The sequence below is a fragment of the Hirundo rustica genome, chromosome 1 (genome assembly GCF_015227805.2).
Source record: "Hirundo rustica isolate bHirRus1 chromosome 1, bHirRus1.pri.v3, whole genome shotgun sequence".
NCBI lineage: Eukaryota > Metazoa > Chordata > Aves > Passeriformes > Hirundinidae > Hirundo > Hirundo rustica.
In genome coordinates this window covers 125,844,200-125,858,649 of record NC_053450.1, presented here as the reverse complement: position 1 = coordinate 125,858,649, position 14,450 = coordinate 125,844,200, and the positions used below count along the sequence as shown (strand labels likewise).

The 14,450-nt window shown below is 38.1% G+C and overlaps 1 protein-coding gene across 19 annotated transcripts in view; it reads left to right on the top strand.

Annotated features, from left to right (window-relative positions):
• Positions 1 to 14,450, top strand: part of HDAC9 (histone deacetylase 9) — a 466,388-nt gene that overhangs the window by 243,856 nt on the left and 208,082 nt on the right. For all 19 annotated transcript variants that reach the window (XM_040083672.2, XM_040084440.2, XM_040084792.2 and 16 more), the window contains 2 exons: positions 8,877 to 9,005; positions 10,889 to 11,004. In XM_040083672.2, the coding sequence (XP_039939606.1) occupies positions 8,877 to 9,005; positions 10,889 to 11,004 (245 nt within the window). The remainder of the gene's footprint in view (positions 1 to 8,876; positions 9,006 to 10,888; positions 11,005 to 14,450) is intronic.

Genomic DNA, 14,450 nt, shown 5'->3' with positions numbered 1-14,450 from the left:
GAAGGTACCGGTTAGTAAAGACTGCACTTCTCCAAAATCCTGCAAAACATAGTTTCACTGAAAAATCTATTCAAACCCACAACTCTAATTAAGGGGTTTAGCTGCCAAATAACATGTTGTGGCTAAAGCCAAGTGAGTATTACAGAGCCATTCATGAGCAAAAGCATAAGCTTTGTACTTTGCTTTTGATTTTCTCATGGGAAAGTAATATAAATGAGAGTGATACCTCCCTGTTGGCTTTAACTGTTAGAAATGCAAAGCATGCTGAAATTGTACATAATTCTCTTCCAAAGCAAAGGAAATAGCATTTCAATGGTTTTCCTCAGTGTCTCGTTGAGTTATGGTGGTGCACAATTATTCTTGTTAAATTACTCTACCAGATGGAAGTTTACATTGTATATTTAGCTAATTAAGTTGTAGGGGACTGGAATTACATCCCAGAGCATAAAAGAATCTATCTAAAAGTAAATTTGTTTTAATTCAGTGTGGTCGTGAAGGTGTAGTATGGATGGCCAATTAAGACTTCAAACATGGGGTTTTTCTTCTCACTTTTCTTAACATGAAGAGATAAAGTTGGCCTTGCCTACAGAAGTTCAAAAGACAAATGTGTCTTGAATTTCCAAATAACTTTGGAGCCAATTTTATCTTCATTTTTCTTCAATGGGGCTGCATTGCCTTCCTGCTTTTGAGATGAACTTGGCCAATGATTCTCATCTGCTAGGAGAGCAAGATATAGTGGTTTTGGTTGCTCTTGTTTTCTTGGCGTCCTGTTGCCTTTGGACTACTCCAGAGTACAATTCAGCAGTCTAGACCCAACCAGCTCACATTCACTGATGACACTGATGTCCTGTTAAACTGCAGGAGAAGATGATGGTGTTTCGTCATGAATTTCTGAAGGTTGATGAGATATTGGACTGTACTTTTTGCCTGACATCAGTGAGTTATCACTGCTGGATATTTTCCTAGATTAAAATCTCTGGGATTTAAACACCCTGTGAACTAGTTCCACCTTTTATGGGGCTTGGGGAACAACATAATCATGAACATGATTATTCTATGAAAAATAGATCATGTATCTAGGGGTCAAATGGTGACCATGGCAAGAGCCTTGACTTTGGGGGGCTAGGGGATTATCTGTGTCAGTTCTTCACCAAACAGAATATTTTTTCTTGGGATTCAGTGGATTTGGGAGGAGTATTTACATTGAAGAGTGGGATTTGCTATATTTGCAGAAAGAAAGATATTGTATTACCATTACTTCTTCCTAGCTAGAACCAACGGGTGTAGAAGGTCAGAAGAAAGGGTAAGAATTACCAGTGGAGACCTAACCAGAAGGACTGCCAGTCATGCATATCATAATTTATTTATTGAATTATTACCATTCAAATGCGGGATACTCTCTATTCATGCTCCTGTTTCATCCTCTTTTCTCCTCTACACCTCCTGAGAACTCAGATGTGAGTGGCTCCAGAAAGTGCTGTAAAGGTGTAGTAAAATTTCAGAATTTGACAATGAGAGAAGATGAAATTTAAATTTAAACTGTCTTTGTTCCTTAATTCTATGGTTCAAGACAGTACAGTAGTATTTGCTTTTTAATCCCCTACTTATTATTGGAAAAGGATATTATTTTACCTGTAAGAAGATTAGGCAAGATAGAAGATTAGATTTCACATAGTAGTGAAATGTCATGGTGACTTGAGATGGAACAAGGATTCATAAGACCCAGTAAAACCATGGTCTCCTTGAAATTGCTGTATAACCCTGTGGTGCAAATGCAAGAAGATGCTGTTTCTTTCCTAAAAACCTGAATTTTTAAAAAATTCTATGAAGAGACCTATTCTTTTGCCTTATGGATTACATGAAGAACATATATCAACATGAAATACATCATACTGTTCAGATATTCAAGATCTCCAATTCTGGCTAAATCCAAGCAGCACGATAAGTAATTTCTACATCTAACTCAAAATATTTGTTTCATTTTCCGTGGAAACAAGTGTTATCTTTCTAGGCACAATTAATTATGTTTCATACAGACTGCAGTGAATAACAAAGAAAAGTTAGATATTCAAAGTAGCTTTAGGTACTGTTTCATTTTTGAACCTCTTTTAGAACCTAATCTTAGAAAATTAATGAAAATTTGCTAATCTTGTTAAATTGGTTTCCTTAGCCTGAAGAGAGCAGAAGGGCTGCAATATCCCCTGTAATCTAGTTAGCTCTTTTACCATGTGTTTCAGTAAACCTGTTTTTTTTTATTTAGGGAATGGATATTTACCTTAGTCTGAAAAAATAAAGCATTCTGCCTTATACAGAAGTAAAATAAAGCGAAGGACTAAAAGGGTTTCACATATGACCGTCACTCCCCATAAAGTGAATGGTTGCACAGGAAACAGTTTCAGTATATCCTGAAAACACATTAGGTGATGCAAGCCAGAAAAACAAAACATCTCTATCCTGTACTGATGTGTCTGGTTCTCCTGCCTTGTTGGGACCACCCAGCAGTCAGGTCCACGCAGTTTTTGGAAGAGCTTTAGAGGGCATGTGTAAATAGTTTTCACTCTAATTAACCTAATTTAAAACTCTTTCAGAAGTGGCATTTTAAATCATCAGAATTGAGAAGTCATTGAACCCACAGGATTATATGCAGACCACTGCTGTCTTCCAATGGGGAGAAAGTCCACGTATACATTGTCCAATATTGTCTTCCGTTGGGATGTGGCCTCTCACAGCGAATGCCAGTCAGTCATGTATGAAGACAAAGAGGCACTGCTCATCTTGCCTATGCTTTATGTAATCATACGGAGGTGCCTGCTCTGTGGCTGCTTACAGGAAGCCAGAGCAGCAATCAGAAAATTCGTTCAGAGTAGAGAATAGTTAAATGATCGTGAGAACCACGTGCCGTAAAGGCTGTGAGACCACCAGGTCTCTCAGGATGGACTCATTCACAACACTTCGCAAAGCAGCTGAGGAAGCTGGAAACAGCTTTTGTCCCTGACCTGTGTCTTTCTGCCTCTCTAGCGTTCTGCCAGGCTTTGGTAGCATGCATAGTTTTGCTGAGTAAGCCCAGATTATCTTCACATTTATCCTTTCTGGTGGTGCTTAGGGCTGTCTTGTGCATTTGATTCTGCCTACCTCAACTGAAGCGGGATCTGGAAAGTTTCTCCTTAGCCCACAACTTTCAGACAGCTTCGTGGGAACCTAAGATATGCCTATTGTTGGCATTGGTTTTGTTGTATTAATGTGGGATTTGACCTTTTCCTAGGTCTCAAGGTTGTGGCATAGCACAAGCAGGCAGGTTGCTTTATTATTTATGTGTATTACCTGGGTGACTGGGAGCCCACAGCACCCAGGAACCTGTTGAGCCATGCAATGGACCTGACAAAATGAGGATCTTTTCAGGGTGTGTTTTTTTCCAATTCTGCCCCTGCTGCTTCAGTATAAATCACAACAGAAATCTTCAAGTTATCTCATTATGCTAGAAATATCCTTGACAAAGGATAAACCAGTGGTATGTTGGCAGTACCCCCGCTGTGCTAACCAGTGCCATCTTAATGTTTGTTTTGCAGTTCTGATGGCCTGTACCCATGCATCATCATTTTGTGCTGTACCTTTAAGTTACTTTAGGCATGGAGTGTTACGATTGTGTGTTGTACAGCACAAAATCTTTGTCTGTACATGAGTGTCTAGTTAGTACAGTATTAAAAAAACCTAACCTGTGTGGTGTGAATAAACAGATTTCTTGACTATGTTTTCAATTACTGATACTTGTTAGATATGAGCCAGAAAGAAACACGTACTGCGCTGTACTCCCAGCATGGAGTACAGTGCAGAATATATTCAAATCAGTATCACATATGACTCTTCACAGCTTAAAAAAACCTAAAGAAATAGAGAATACCTGTGAAGATTTGCTTTAAAATCTTGAAGTCTTTGGTTTTTAGTTGTTTCTGGTGACCTAATTATATGAGGGAATTTTAGGCTGCTGTTTTTATAAGAATCTTAGTGGTAACAGTTGATGCCTGGGCGATGGCGAACAATTTTTCTGGAGTAGGATGTCAGTTTTGCCGCTGTGGCTCTTGCTGGTGTTGGAATCTTTTAGCCAAATTTAGCATAATTTACCTCAACTGCCCCACAGCTTTTCTAAGGCAGCCTGCTTGTGAGGAAAAGGAAACACTTTCACTTTAGAGCCTTTAGGAATTTGGACAAAAGCTCACTTTCTGTTCTTCAGGCTTCCTATATAAGGCTTTAGCCCCAAGATGAGGACCTGCTTGCTATGCACCCTCTCCCATCCCCCATTTCCTGCCTGGCTTCATTAAATGCTGATTTGAAGTTGGCACACACTCTTCTGGTACAAAAGTACTACTGTGTTCTAGGAACCATCGGAGAGTAGTGCCTTATTGTCTTTTATATTCTCTTCATACATGTCTTCCCCCTATGTGTAAAAAGGATTTTCATTCCTTCTTCCTAAACATCTCTGTATGTTTAATAACAAGAAACAGTAAAGCAAAGCCCTGCCAAGAAAACTTTAGCCCATTTGAGAGCATTATGGCCCCAGGCTATATTCTTTAATGCTAGTATCTGCTAATTGCTAATATTAAGCAAAGTGGAGTATAGGACATAATGAGTCCACTGAATCATTTTCCTATCTCTTGTGCATCATGTTTCTTAGGAGAGACTAGCTTTCTTTCACCTGATCAGTGATAGCTCATTATCCACATGCAGTAATTTATGTGTACCTACCCATAATTGTACCTACCCATTATGAAATTTATGTGTATCTACACAGAAACCTGTATATCTTCTATTTTTAACAGTACAGTTACTTTATTCTTTCTTCCTCTATGAAGCCACTATAAAATATGAGAAAATTGATTTAGACAGTTTTTCTCCTTCACCTACAGCCAAATTTCTTAGTTCTGTAGACGCAATTACAAGTCATGGCAAAATGTTAGGTAACCCATCCTTTGATTGCCTCTGATATCTTCTCCTGTTGTTTAAACTAATCCTTTCAGTGTCTTTCGTATCTGTTTCCCCCTTAGAAGAATTTAAAGAGTAATACCAGTCTGTAGTTACCAGCATTAAAAAAACAATAAGCCAGGTAATAGCAATAACACTGAGTAAGCCATATTACTGCAACATCTCATTATCCCAAATTATACTACATCTGCATAAACAAAGTGATTTTTAGACTAGTCTTTCCTGAAATCCTCTGAAGTGGATCACTCAAAGGGGTATCAGCTGATTCCTGTTGAGAACAATGACATGGGCTTTGATGGCCTTAAGAGAAAATAGCTGTGTCTTTTTGTTTTCTTTGCAACAAAACACTTTCAAATAATATATGTTTACTTTCTCCAAGTGGCAGTTGATTATTACTTGTTCCAAAGTGCTAAATATAATAGAAGTGCAAAGACTTGTGGAGCAAAGAGGTTGGCTAAACAGAAAGCAACTAAACCAGTATTAGCTGTATACTGTATCTTAGTAAGATTTTAGATTCACAGCCAAACCAGCCAGATTGCTGCCATGAAAATTTGCCATCCTGTGTTCCTCATCCTTACGGCCAAATTCCTGGCTACTTGCTCTAGTTTTTCTCTTGTCTGTGGCATTTGGGCTCTTTGGTCAGGTGATTCAATCCCCTATAGCTGGAGTCATCAAACCCAGCGCAACCCACCGCACTCCACACCTCCAGCACTTAGAGAGGCCTCCTTTCCTCAGGAAGGTGAGATACAGGATGTCTGCTCTATGGGGTAGGTAGAATTAATCTGGGTTTGAGTTCTGGACCCCAGTGGGATGGTTAGGGTATAGAAAGTTAGCCATGTGCATTAATCTTCTTGCTGTGTCAGTGTCTTGGTTTATGGTTGAATCACCATATAGGTTCCCTGATGGTCTTTTCAATAATTTTGTGGTATTACTGTAGCAAAAAAAGTTACCTCTTAGGGACTTGTATTTGCTTGAGAAAGCTATTCTGCAGCAAATTGGGGAGTAAATCTTTAGCCTCAAAAGTTATTTGGCATTGATTCCCCGCGTGACAGTCTTTTCCTTGGAGAATGCCTTTGTGATGAACATAGCCAGCAACGGATTAATTAAGCTGAGCAAAGGAGCAAATAATGTGCAGTAAAAATGCAGGATGGGTCATGCAAAACAGTTATTTTGAACATTACCACTCTGTAGAACCACTCCTAAGAGCCACTAGTTAAAGTATTGAGCCAAATACTCATTTGAAACATAAGGTAAATTAATTATAATAATTCTGGGCCATTTGCTACTAAGACTTTCCAAGTGTCTTGCAAATACTAGGGGAAAAACCTAATTAAAAAAAAAGGTTTAAAAAAATTATTTTCACTTTTTGCTAACATTCACATTTCAGAGTTCAAAGGACTGAAACAGTTTCTAAATGATCTTATGTATGTGCTTTGAGGCAGTCAGTGCGTGTGTGTGTGTGTGTGTACATATATATATATATATATATATATACACACACTCGTTTATAATTGCAATCCACAGCTCCATATTTGAAGCTTAAAATACTTAATTTTGCCCTTTTAACTGTCAGAAGAGAATTGAAAATTATAGATATCTTATTACTGCCCCCATGTACAAGTGCACCGAGGCACGTAGGGTTGCTGCTGTGATCCATACCTCTTTCGGTGAACAATAATTCTGCCCCAGCCTTGGCGGAGCAGGATGGTTCAGTGATCTCTGCAGTCACACACCAAGCCAATGCCTCAGTCACTGCTGGGAATCAAGAAACCAATGTTCAGTTTTGCGGGTTTTTTTCCATTGGACCAGATATCCTCAAATTGCTTAGATTTGTGTATTTTGTCCACTGAAACTAGAATTCTTTTTGCTAGCCACCGAGTCCTAGTAAGTACCGTGTTAGGAGCTGGAAGTGTCCCAGGGAGAAAATTCAGGAAAGCTAGAATTTGAAGCAAACACTCTTCAAACATTGGCTTTGATTTGTATTGTGAAGTTTATTTTATAATTTTAAAAATACTATTCTCCATGCCATTTAATATTAAAATTGATTATTTCCATTTTAAAATTATTGCCATTCTTCATTAGATGGCTCATAAATTCATACATTGACTTTAAAGTTTGTTTTCTGTTTTTATATGATGTGATTTGGATGCAAAATATGATGGAAATTTAGTAAAAATAGAAAGGGGATTGCTGTGACTGAGCACAAAACATTTACATAGAAGTGGAGAATTTCTCCAGTGAGTGTTGCAGAGGATTTGTGTCACATTCATATGTCACAGATGCACAGACAGATATGTACAGACATATTCTCCATTTTAAAGAGTACAGAATAGCAGAAATTGAAATATATGTAAGTGCAAAAGGAGTGAGGACCTTTTCTTTTAAATGCCATTACACCTGTTAAGATCTGTGGTGATAGCATGTAGTGTAATCATAGCCCATTATTATATTTTATATTTTCAGTTTCATTGCAAACAGTATCTTAGATAGTAAATAAATCATCTGTACCTTATTGTTAGAATCATTCATCTTAACAGTGGTAGTAGGCGATAAAAATAAATTTCTAGTTAATGTGTTTATTATTAAAGATTTCCGGTGCTGTGCTAGCCTATGTATCTTGGTGTGAAATGTATTGAAGGCACAGGGTTTTCAGAGGGCAGCCCTTGCCACGTGCAATGCAGTACACGACAGGTCAGCGTGTGACAGCAGGTGCTGCTGGTCACAGCAACTCTGCAGTGAGGTGCAGCCCCTTTGCCCTCCAGTGACCATTTCTAACCCTCCCCAGTCCTGAGGAAACAGGTAGGACAGAAGGAAAAAAGATGTGCAATATGACATGATGGGCAAGAACTAGAATTAGAAGTGTAGGATTGAGTTTCTGCCCCAAAGGGACAAATTATGTCATTCTGAATTGAGTGAAGATAAAATGTCTTTTGGTTTTCTGCTAACTCTTGCTCCTTCTTTGAGGCTGGGTTTAAGTCTATGCATAGGAGAGAGAACTGATCCCCATTTCTAACTCTCTATATTTTGAGATATTGCTTTGCAATCCTCAGTTCCAGGAAGGGAAATACAAACAAATTCTAATCCAGAATTATCTTTTACTAGCTGTTTGGTACGGGGTTTACTTGAAGAACAAATAAGTGACTACATGAATAATTTTATCATGCTAAAAATACTACAAAATAAAAAGCACAGTGGAGCTGGCTTTCATATGAAAAGACTGTGTCCATTAAGGAAGCAAAGGTGGAACTTGCCCAGGGTGTATTATATGTAATCCTAGGTTTTCTGGGAATCAACCCTACTTCTTCATTTTCAGAGCATATATTTTTCTCTGTAAATGTTCTTAGGACACTGTCATAAATCTAGTTGTTTGGTGTGTTACTCAGAAAACATTAAAGTTCTGGGCCTAAAATCACTGACCAAGAAATGTTCTGCCAGCAAGGCTTGTTGTAATTTATATTTCTCAGAGAAATCAAAAAGCACCAGTGGAGGCTAATCTCTGTTTTTGCAATTAGACCTTAATCCAGTTATAGTGTTCCAAGTTCCAAGATGTGTTTTCCAAGTTTTCATCTAAAAGGGAGATAAAAATAATGTAAATTAAATTTGCATTCATTTATTATTAATACTTATAACAGTAACAATAATTAATGGGTAACTTCAAAGTTGCAACGGAATGTGAAAAATACCAGGATCTGAAGCACTTCAGGTCTTTTAAACTCTTTCTAGCTTCCAATCAAAAATGAAGTTATACGAGGAGCAACAGGATGACTGAGAAGATTGGGCAGTAATATCTCTGCCTCCAAACCCACCTTGGGTCAGATGAGGTCCTACAGGGTCAGTGGTGTCTGACACAAGCCAGGAATTGGATTTGTAGTCACATATTTTCTTCTCTTCATTTCCAGCTTCAGAGCCCAATTTGAAGGTACGTTCAAGATTAAAACAAAAGGTGACAGAAAGGAGAAGCAGTCCTTTACTCAGGAGGAAGGATGGAAATGTCAGTTCATTCAAGAAGCGTCTTTTCGAGGTGACAGGTAATTAAGAATGGGGAAATTCTGTTGTCACAGCTCACAGAATAGTGGGGGTACTTCAGAATTGAAACTTGCTAACAAAACATTGTTTTGCTTGCTAAACAAAAGTAGCATTTGCAGTATTTGGCCTCATCCTGACGATTCCTGCTTTGACTTTGCATTGATATTTAGCGGATTTCTGGCTTTTTCATGTGATCACGTCATACCTTTATGCAATCAACCGTTACGAGTCTATCAGGCACATACCTGAATTCACTCGACATATCAAAACTATGTCACACCAAGATGGAATTAAAATACAAGTTGAACAAACCTGATGTCCCTGTATGTGCAATTCCTGTGACAACTTGAACACAGTATGTCATGGGAAACTGGAAGAGAGATGTGAATGTAAGCATGAAAGTTACTAAGCAAAGTAGTTTCTTTATAAATTATTTCCAGATTATAATTTTTCTACAGTTAATCTGCAAATTCCTTTTGCTGAAGTCTCTATGAGATTCTTGATATCCACTTCCTTTGTCTTCACTGATTTCTTTACAGTTTCCATACTTAAAAGTAAGTTATAAGTGAAATATTTATCACTGGAAGTTTTTTCCTGATGCCATTGGAAGAGCAGAAACATGAAAACAGATGTCTTATTTTCCTGCTTCTGACAATAACTTGGAGCCTTTCAGATGGTTATTGTAATTATTAATATTGACTGTGTGACATTTTGGACCTTTCCTAACCCTGGTTAAACACTGTTGCCTGAAGTCTTTTTCCCCTTGCTTTTTATTCTCTTAACTGAAAGTAGCCCTTCATTTAAATGCCTATTTATACAAAAAGTGCTATTTTAATTTTTAAAAAATGAGAAAAAAAGATTAAGTTTGTGTGTCTCCACTTCCTTGATACCAACTGAAAATACAATGCAAGAACTTCTGCATGGCTGTTTAGTACAGATGGGTATGGAGTCACTTCAGTAAATCAAAGAGTAAGAGATTCAAGTGACAGCTAGGAAGCCTCCTGTGATGTCAGTCAACATGAACACATATTTTTGCATGTGAACTAAGACATAAAGAGTGAATAAGCAAAGAAATAGCTATGAAATATTAGGTGCCACAATTAGATATTGATTACTTTAACTTCTTGAGTGCTTTAATTTGAAAGCTACCTCTTGAAAGAGGGTTGTCTCCACAAATGGCTTTCTCTTCCTTCTTTAACCTTCTTAAATGTTTCCATTACATAAATATAATTTATATCAGTGTAGAATTAGAATAACTCAATACAACAACATAAAATGAGGTAATCTTCTCCCCCTTTGTCTTAGACAGAACTTGGGGCATTTTAAATCAAGATAGCATGCAGCCTTTCAAATCCTATTTTAATATCTTTACATGCTGTAAATATTCCTTCATATTTGTGCCAAAGATGTAGTGAAGGTGTATACTTTGCCATTAGTTCTTGTGTATGTAATGATTGGTCCACAATGGGCTCATCCCCTTCCTAGACAGAAAGGATGGCAGTAGGCCTCATCTCTTACAGAGCAAGGACTCTTTACAATTAAACAGGAGTTTCTTTTCTTTACTTATTACAAGCTCTGTGTCGGTGTCTCTGCCTGATACTGAATATCATAACCATCTTTGTAGGAAAAATAAATACTAAGTTCTTCTTATGTGACACAGACAGATCAGAAGGGGAAAGATTGAGTATCTTTCCTTGCTAGTTGTAAAAAAAAAAAACCCAAAGAAATGGAAGACAAATCAAGAGTCTTTAATGTAAGCAAATAGTGTAACCAATAGATATTTTTCAACAGCATAATAGCCCTATGCTATAAAGAGTATATAATTAATCAAGATTATGTGTACCTTTCCAGAGTGAAATTCATGTATGTTTAATCTGTTTTTCAGAATCCTCAGTCAGTAGCAGCTCCCCTGGATCAGGTCCCAGTTCCCCAAGCAATGGTCCGACCAGCGGTACAACAGAAAATGAAACCTCAGTTTTGTCATCTAACATTCAAGCTGAGGTAAGACTCTTTACTGTGTAGATAATTGCTCAGGTTTCTAGACTGAAGATGATAGAAAATTTGATTTGATCATACTCACAAGCAGAATAATTGGGATACCAGGACACTACAGGCTGACATCACAGTATGTTATATATGTGATATATCTTTATGTATGAGATGCAAGTTCAGAAGACTCTATGGTAACAAAAGTTCAGGGAAAAGAAGTGGTAGTGTTACTGGAAGAGTGGAGGAGCTGTGAAAGGAACTTGATTACAGAATATTACCTTCTGAAAGAGGTGCTCAGTGCTGAATGCTGATAAAGAACTCCTGCATATAAAACAGTTGTTTAGGCATCGGTGATCCTAACACATAAGAGCTAAGGTAGTCCCAGGTTCATATGAACGCTGAAGTAGATTTCTTTAATCATAGTATTGGGGTTAGGTGACTAAAGCCGTGCCACATCTCCCTTTTATTTTACTGTATCTCAATTTCCTTATCAGGGCAGTACTTAACCACCGTAAATGTCATGCCAGAATTCTTGAATACTTGTTTTGTAAAGTGAGATTGTAAACGGAAGGAATCTTAACTACTCCCTATTCTGTTTCATACATACGTGCCTATAACAACAGGAATGCAGATGGTAAATCAGTTGTGATAAACCTCATTTAGCATAGATGACATGCCCAAGTCATGCTTTCCATGGCAACATTGTAAAGGGACAGTAAATGAATTCCACTAAGAGAGACTCACATTCCACAATATTCCATATCCAGCCTATCCATACCGCAGTTCCTGCTTTGGTGGCGAGGTTTCCTATTAATTGTTGTTTTATGCTGTTTATGTTAGAAAAATTGCATAAGAAAATGTGATTTAACAGAGTTTTAGTTAATGGAGCGATTTCTCCAGGTCAGTGGCAGGACATTCACCTAAAAAAAACCCCAGGAATGGGCAGTTCAACCTCCAGCAGTGACTTTTCCCCATAATGAATTAATTGTGTGTGTGAACTATGATCCAGGGGGCAGGTGGGTGACCTCTGCACACTGATTAGTAGCCTCTCTCTGGCCCGTAACCAAAAAGAAAAAAAAATTGCATTGATGGCTAACATGTGGTCTTGTCTCATAGCCCCCTATATGTGATTGCAAAGAAATTTAAATGATGCAGAATAAGATCCATCACAAGGATTAGATCAGATCCTAGTTCAGTGGAATTAAGTTGTGTATTTTACTTCTGGGAATGTTTTAGATAGAAGTTGGTAATATGCGGGTGTTATTATGTGCTGTATTAAACAGGAAATCTTATCCAATTGGATCTTTTATTGACCTGAGGATTCTACAAAATGGAAGGGCACTTACGTCTCAGACTGATACATGGTGCTCATGACTTTGCACATTACAGTTTCTTCACACTTGGACTATCAGAAATACATACATGCTGGTCAGGGTGGTGGTCTCTGGGGAGATTTGGAAAGGTTGTAGCAAGAACCAGCAGTTATATTCTGCTTGCTAGTAGAACATTGCATTGCATGTGATTTGCCACTTTTGTGCCAGACATCAAAAATTATAACCCCAACATACATTTAAAGATGCTCAAAGGAGCATAAAACGTTCCTTTGGAGGTCAAGCTCTGCATGCTGGCATAGATCACTTCACTTGGTGAAATGTGCTAAGAAGCTGAAACTACAGACTTCCACTTCTGGATCCAGCTGGGGATTTCTTTACCTCACTGGTTACTTGACTTTTAGTACTGTGGTCCTGTGGGTTCAAACATTTTTCCATGAATCTCAGCTTCAGTGATTCTTATTTCAGTGGGATTTTCTTTCGTAGTTTAACAGCAGCCAAATTCCTACATGTTGCTTTCCTAGTTTAGTTAGCCAGCTCTCAAAGACCATACAGCTAATTAATTTTTAATCAGATTCACAAAGTACAAAAATTTCTAATAATAGGATGAGTGTTCCAAAGTCACCCAAAATATCACTTGTTTTTCTGTAATCCCGTATGACTCACATTGCTGTTGTTTCATAATCGTTGTTGTGACATTTGCAGTAAGTGTTGTGCTCATATCTGAGTGGGTGGATAGCCGCAGTTTTCATGGCAGCAAATAAAACACTTTTTGCTGGGGAAAAACAGGTTGCTTTGACAGAGTCATTTACCAGTAAAACATGAGTCAGTACCATAAACGATTACACTCCAGTGCATGGACAGAATTAGGGCATTATCAGTAATGAAACAGATTTCTAAAGTATTTTTACCACATGCATTGGAATAGTGAGACTTTTAAGTGGTTTACTCTCTGGAGCAGACAGTCTGGTGGGTAGACGTTTACAATTTTTTGAATGAACAAAGATGTACTGCACATGCTGCAGCTTTGCAGATAATCTTTTACTATCACAGTTCCCATAATGGTACTTTCACTACCATTTGTTAAAACACTGTTCTCATTATATGAAACTTGAAAGTTGAACTCAGGATTTTAATTGCACCTTATAAATAAAATCCTGTTTTTATTAGGCGCAGTTGTCTCCAGTATCATCAAGGTTCACCGCAGTAGCTATTTGTCTCCTGTAGCATGCCATACACTTTCAGGTCACCTGCTGTGCTGGGGCTAAATCTTACTTGCCTGAGAAATGCAAGCAGAATTGAGCCCCTGCACAGCATGTCCCTTGAGTTCAGAGGGACAACCTGCTTTAGTCATGTGAAATGATTAATTTTAGGCATTCGCGGTCTGGTCAAAAGCCATTGAAGGCAATGGAAAGTTTCCAGTTGGTGTAACTGGGCTTCAGATCAATTTCTTTCTTCTATTTGTGCTTTGGAAAGCAGTATTTCCTGGAATATCACTTGATTGATTATACAGATATACAGATATAAATTATGTATGTGACAGATAAACACATATTTGTTTCGTACAACTCCACAGCCCCATGCTCTTAATACTCAGCTCCTTGAGGTGATCTTTGTAAGCAGCCAGTGGAAAAAGTGTAGGTTTCTGACCAGCTGATGAGGTTTGTGTCGATGATGCATACACGAAAGTATAAATTAATTTAGACTTCCGCGTATGCATCGTCGACACAAAAGCCTCAAGAAATACAAGTATAAGTAATTGCGAATATTGAAAGCTGTGACAATTGGTTCTGCAATTGACAGGTATTAAAGCCAAACCATTTTGTCTTCCCCTTGTAATCTATAAATGTGCACATAAACATGCACACGTAGGTGTCGCTGCTCTCAGCAGGTCCCACAGCACAACTGAAGCACGGTCCATCGTTCATGGTTACTTGTTGATCATCGTGCACTGTTACACTGAGTTCTCGTATGCTATTTTAAGGAAGAGGATGACTCAGTTGATGGGCTATTTTAAGCATCAATAAGCAGGATCTGTGGACCCAATGAGTAGGTACATAGAGGAGCAAGTAGGGCAAGTTGCTCTTGGGGGTAATTTAGATGCCAATCCAAACCACCATGTCTGCA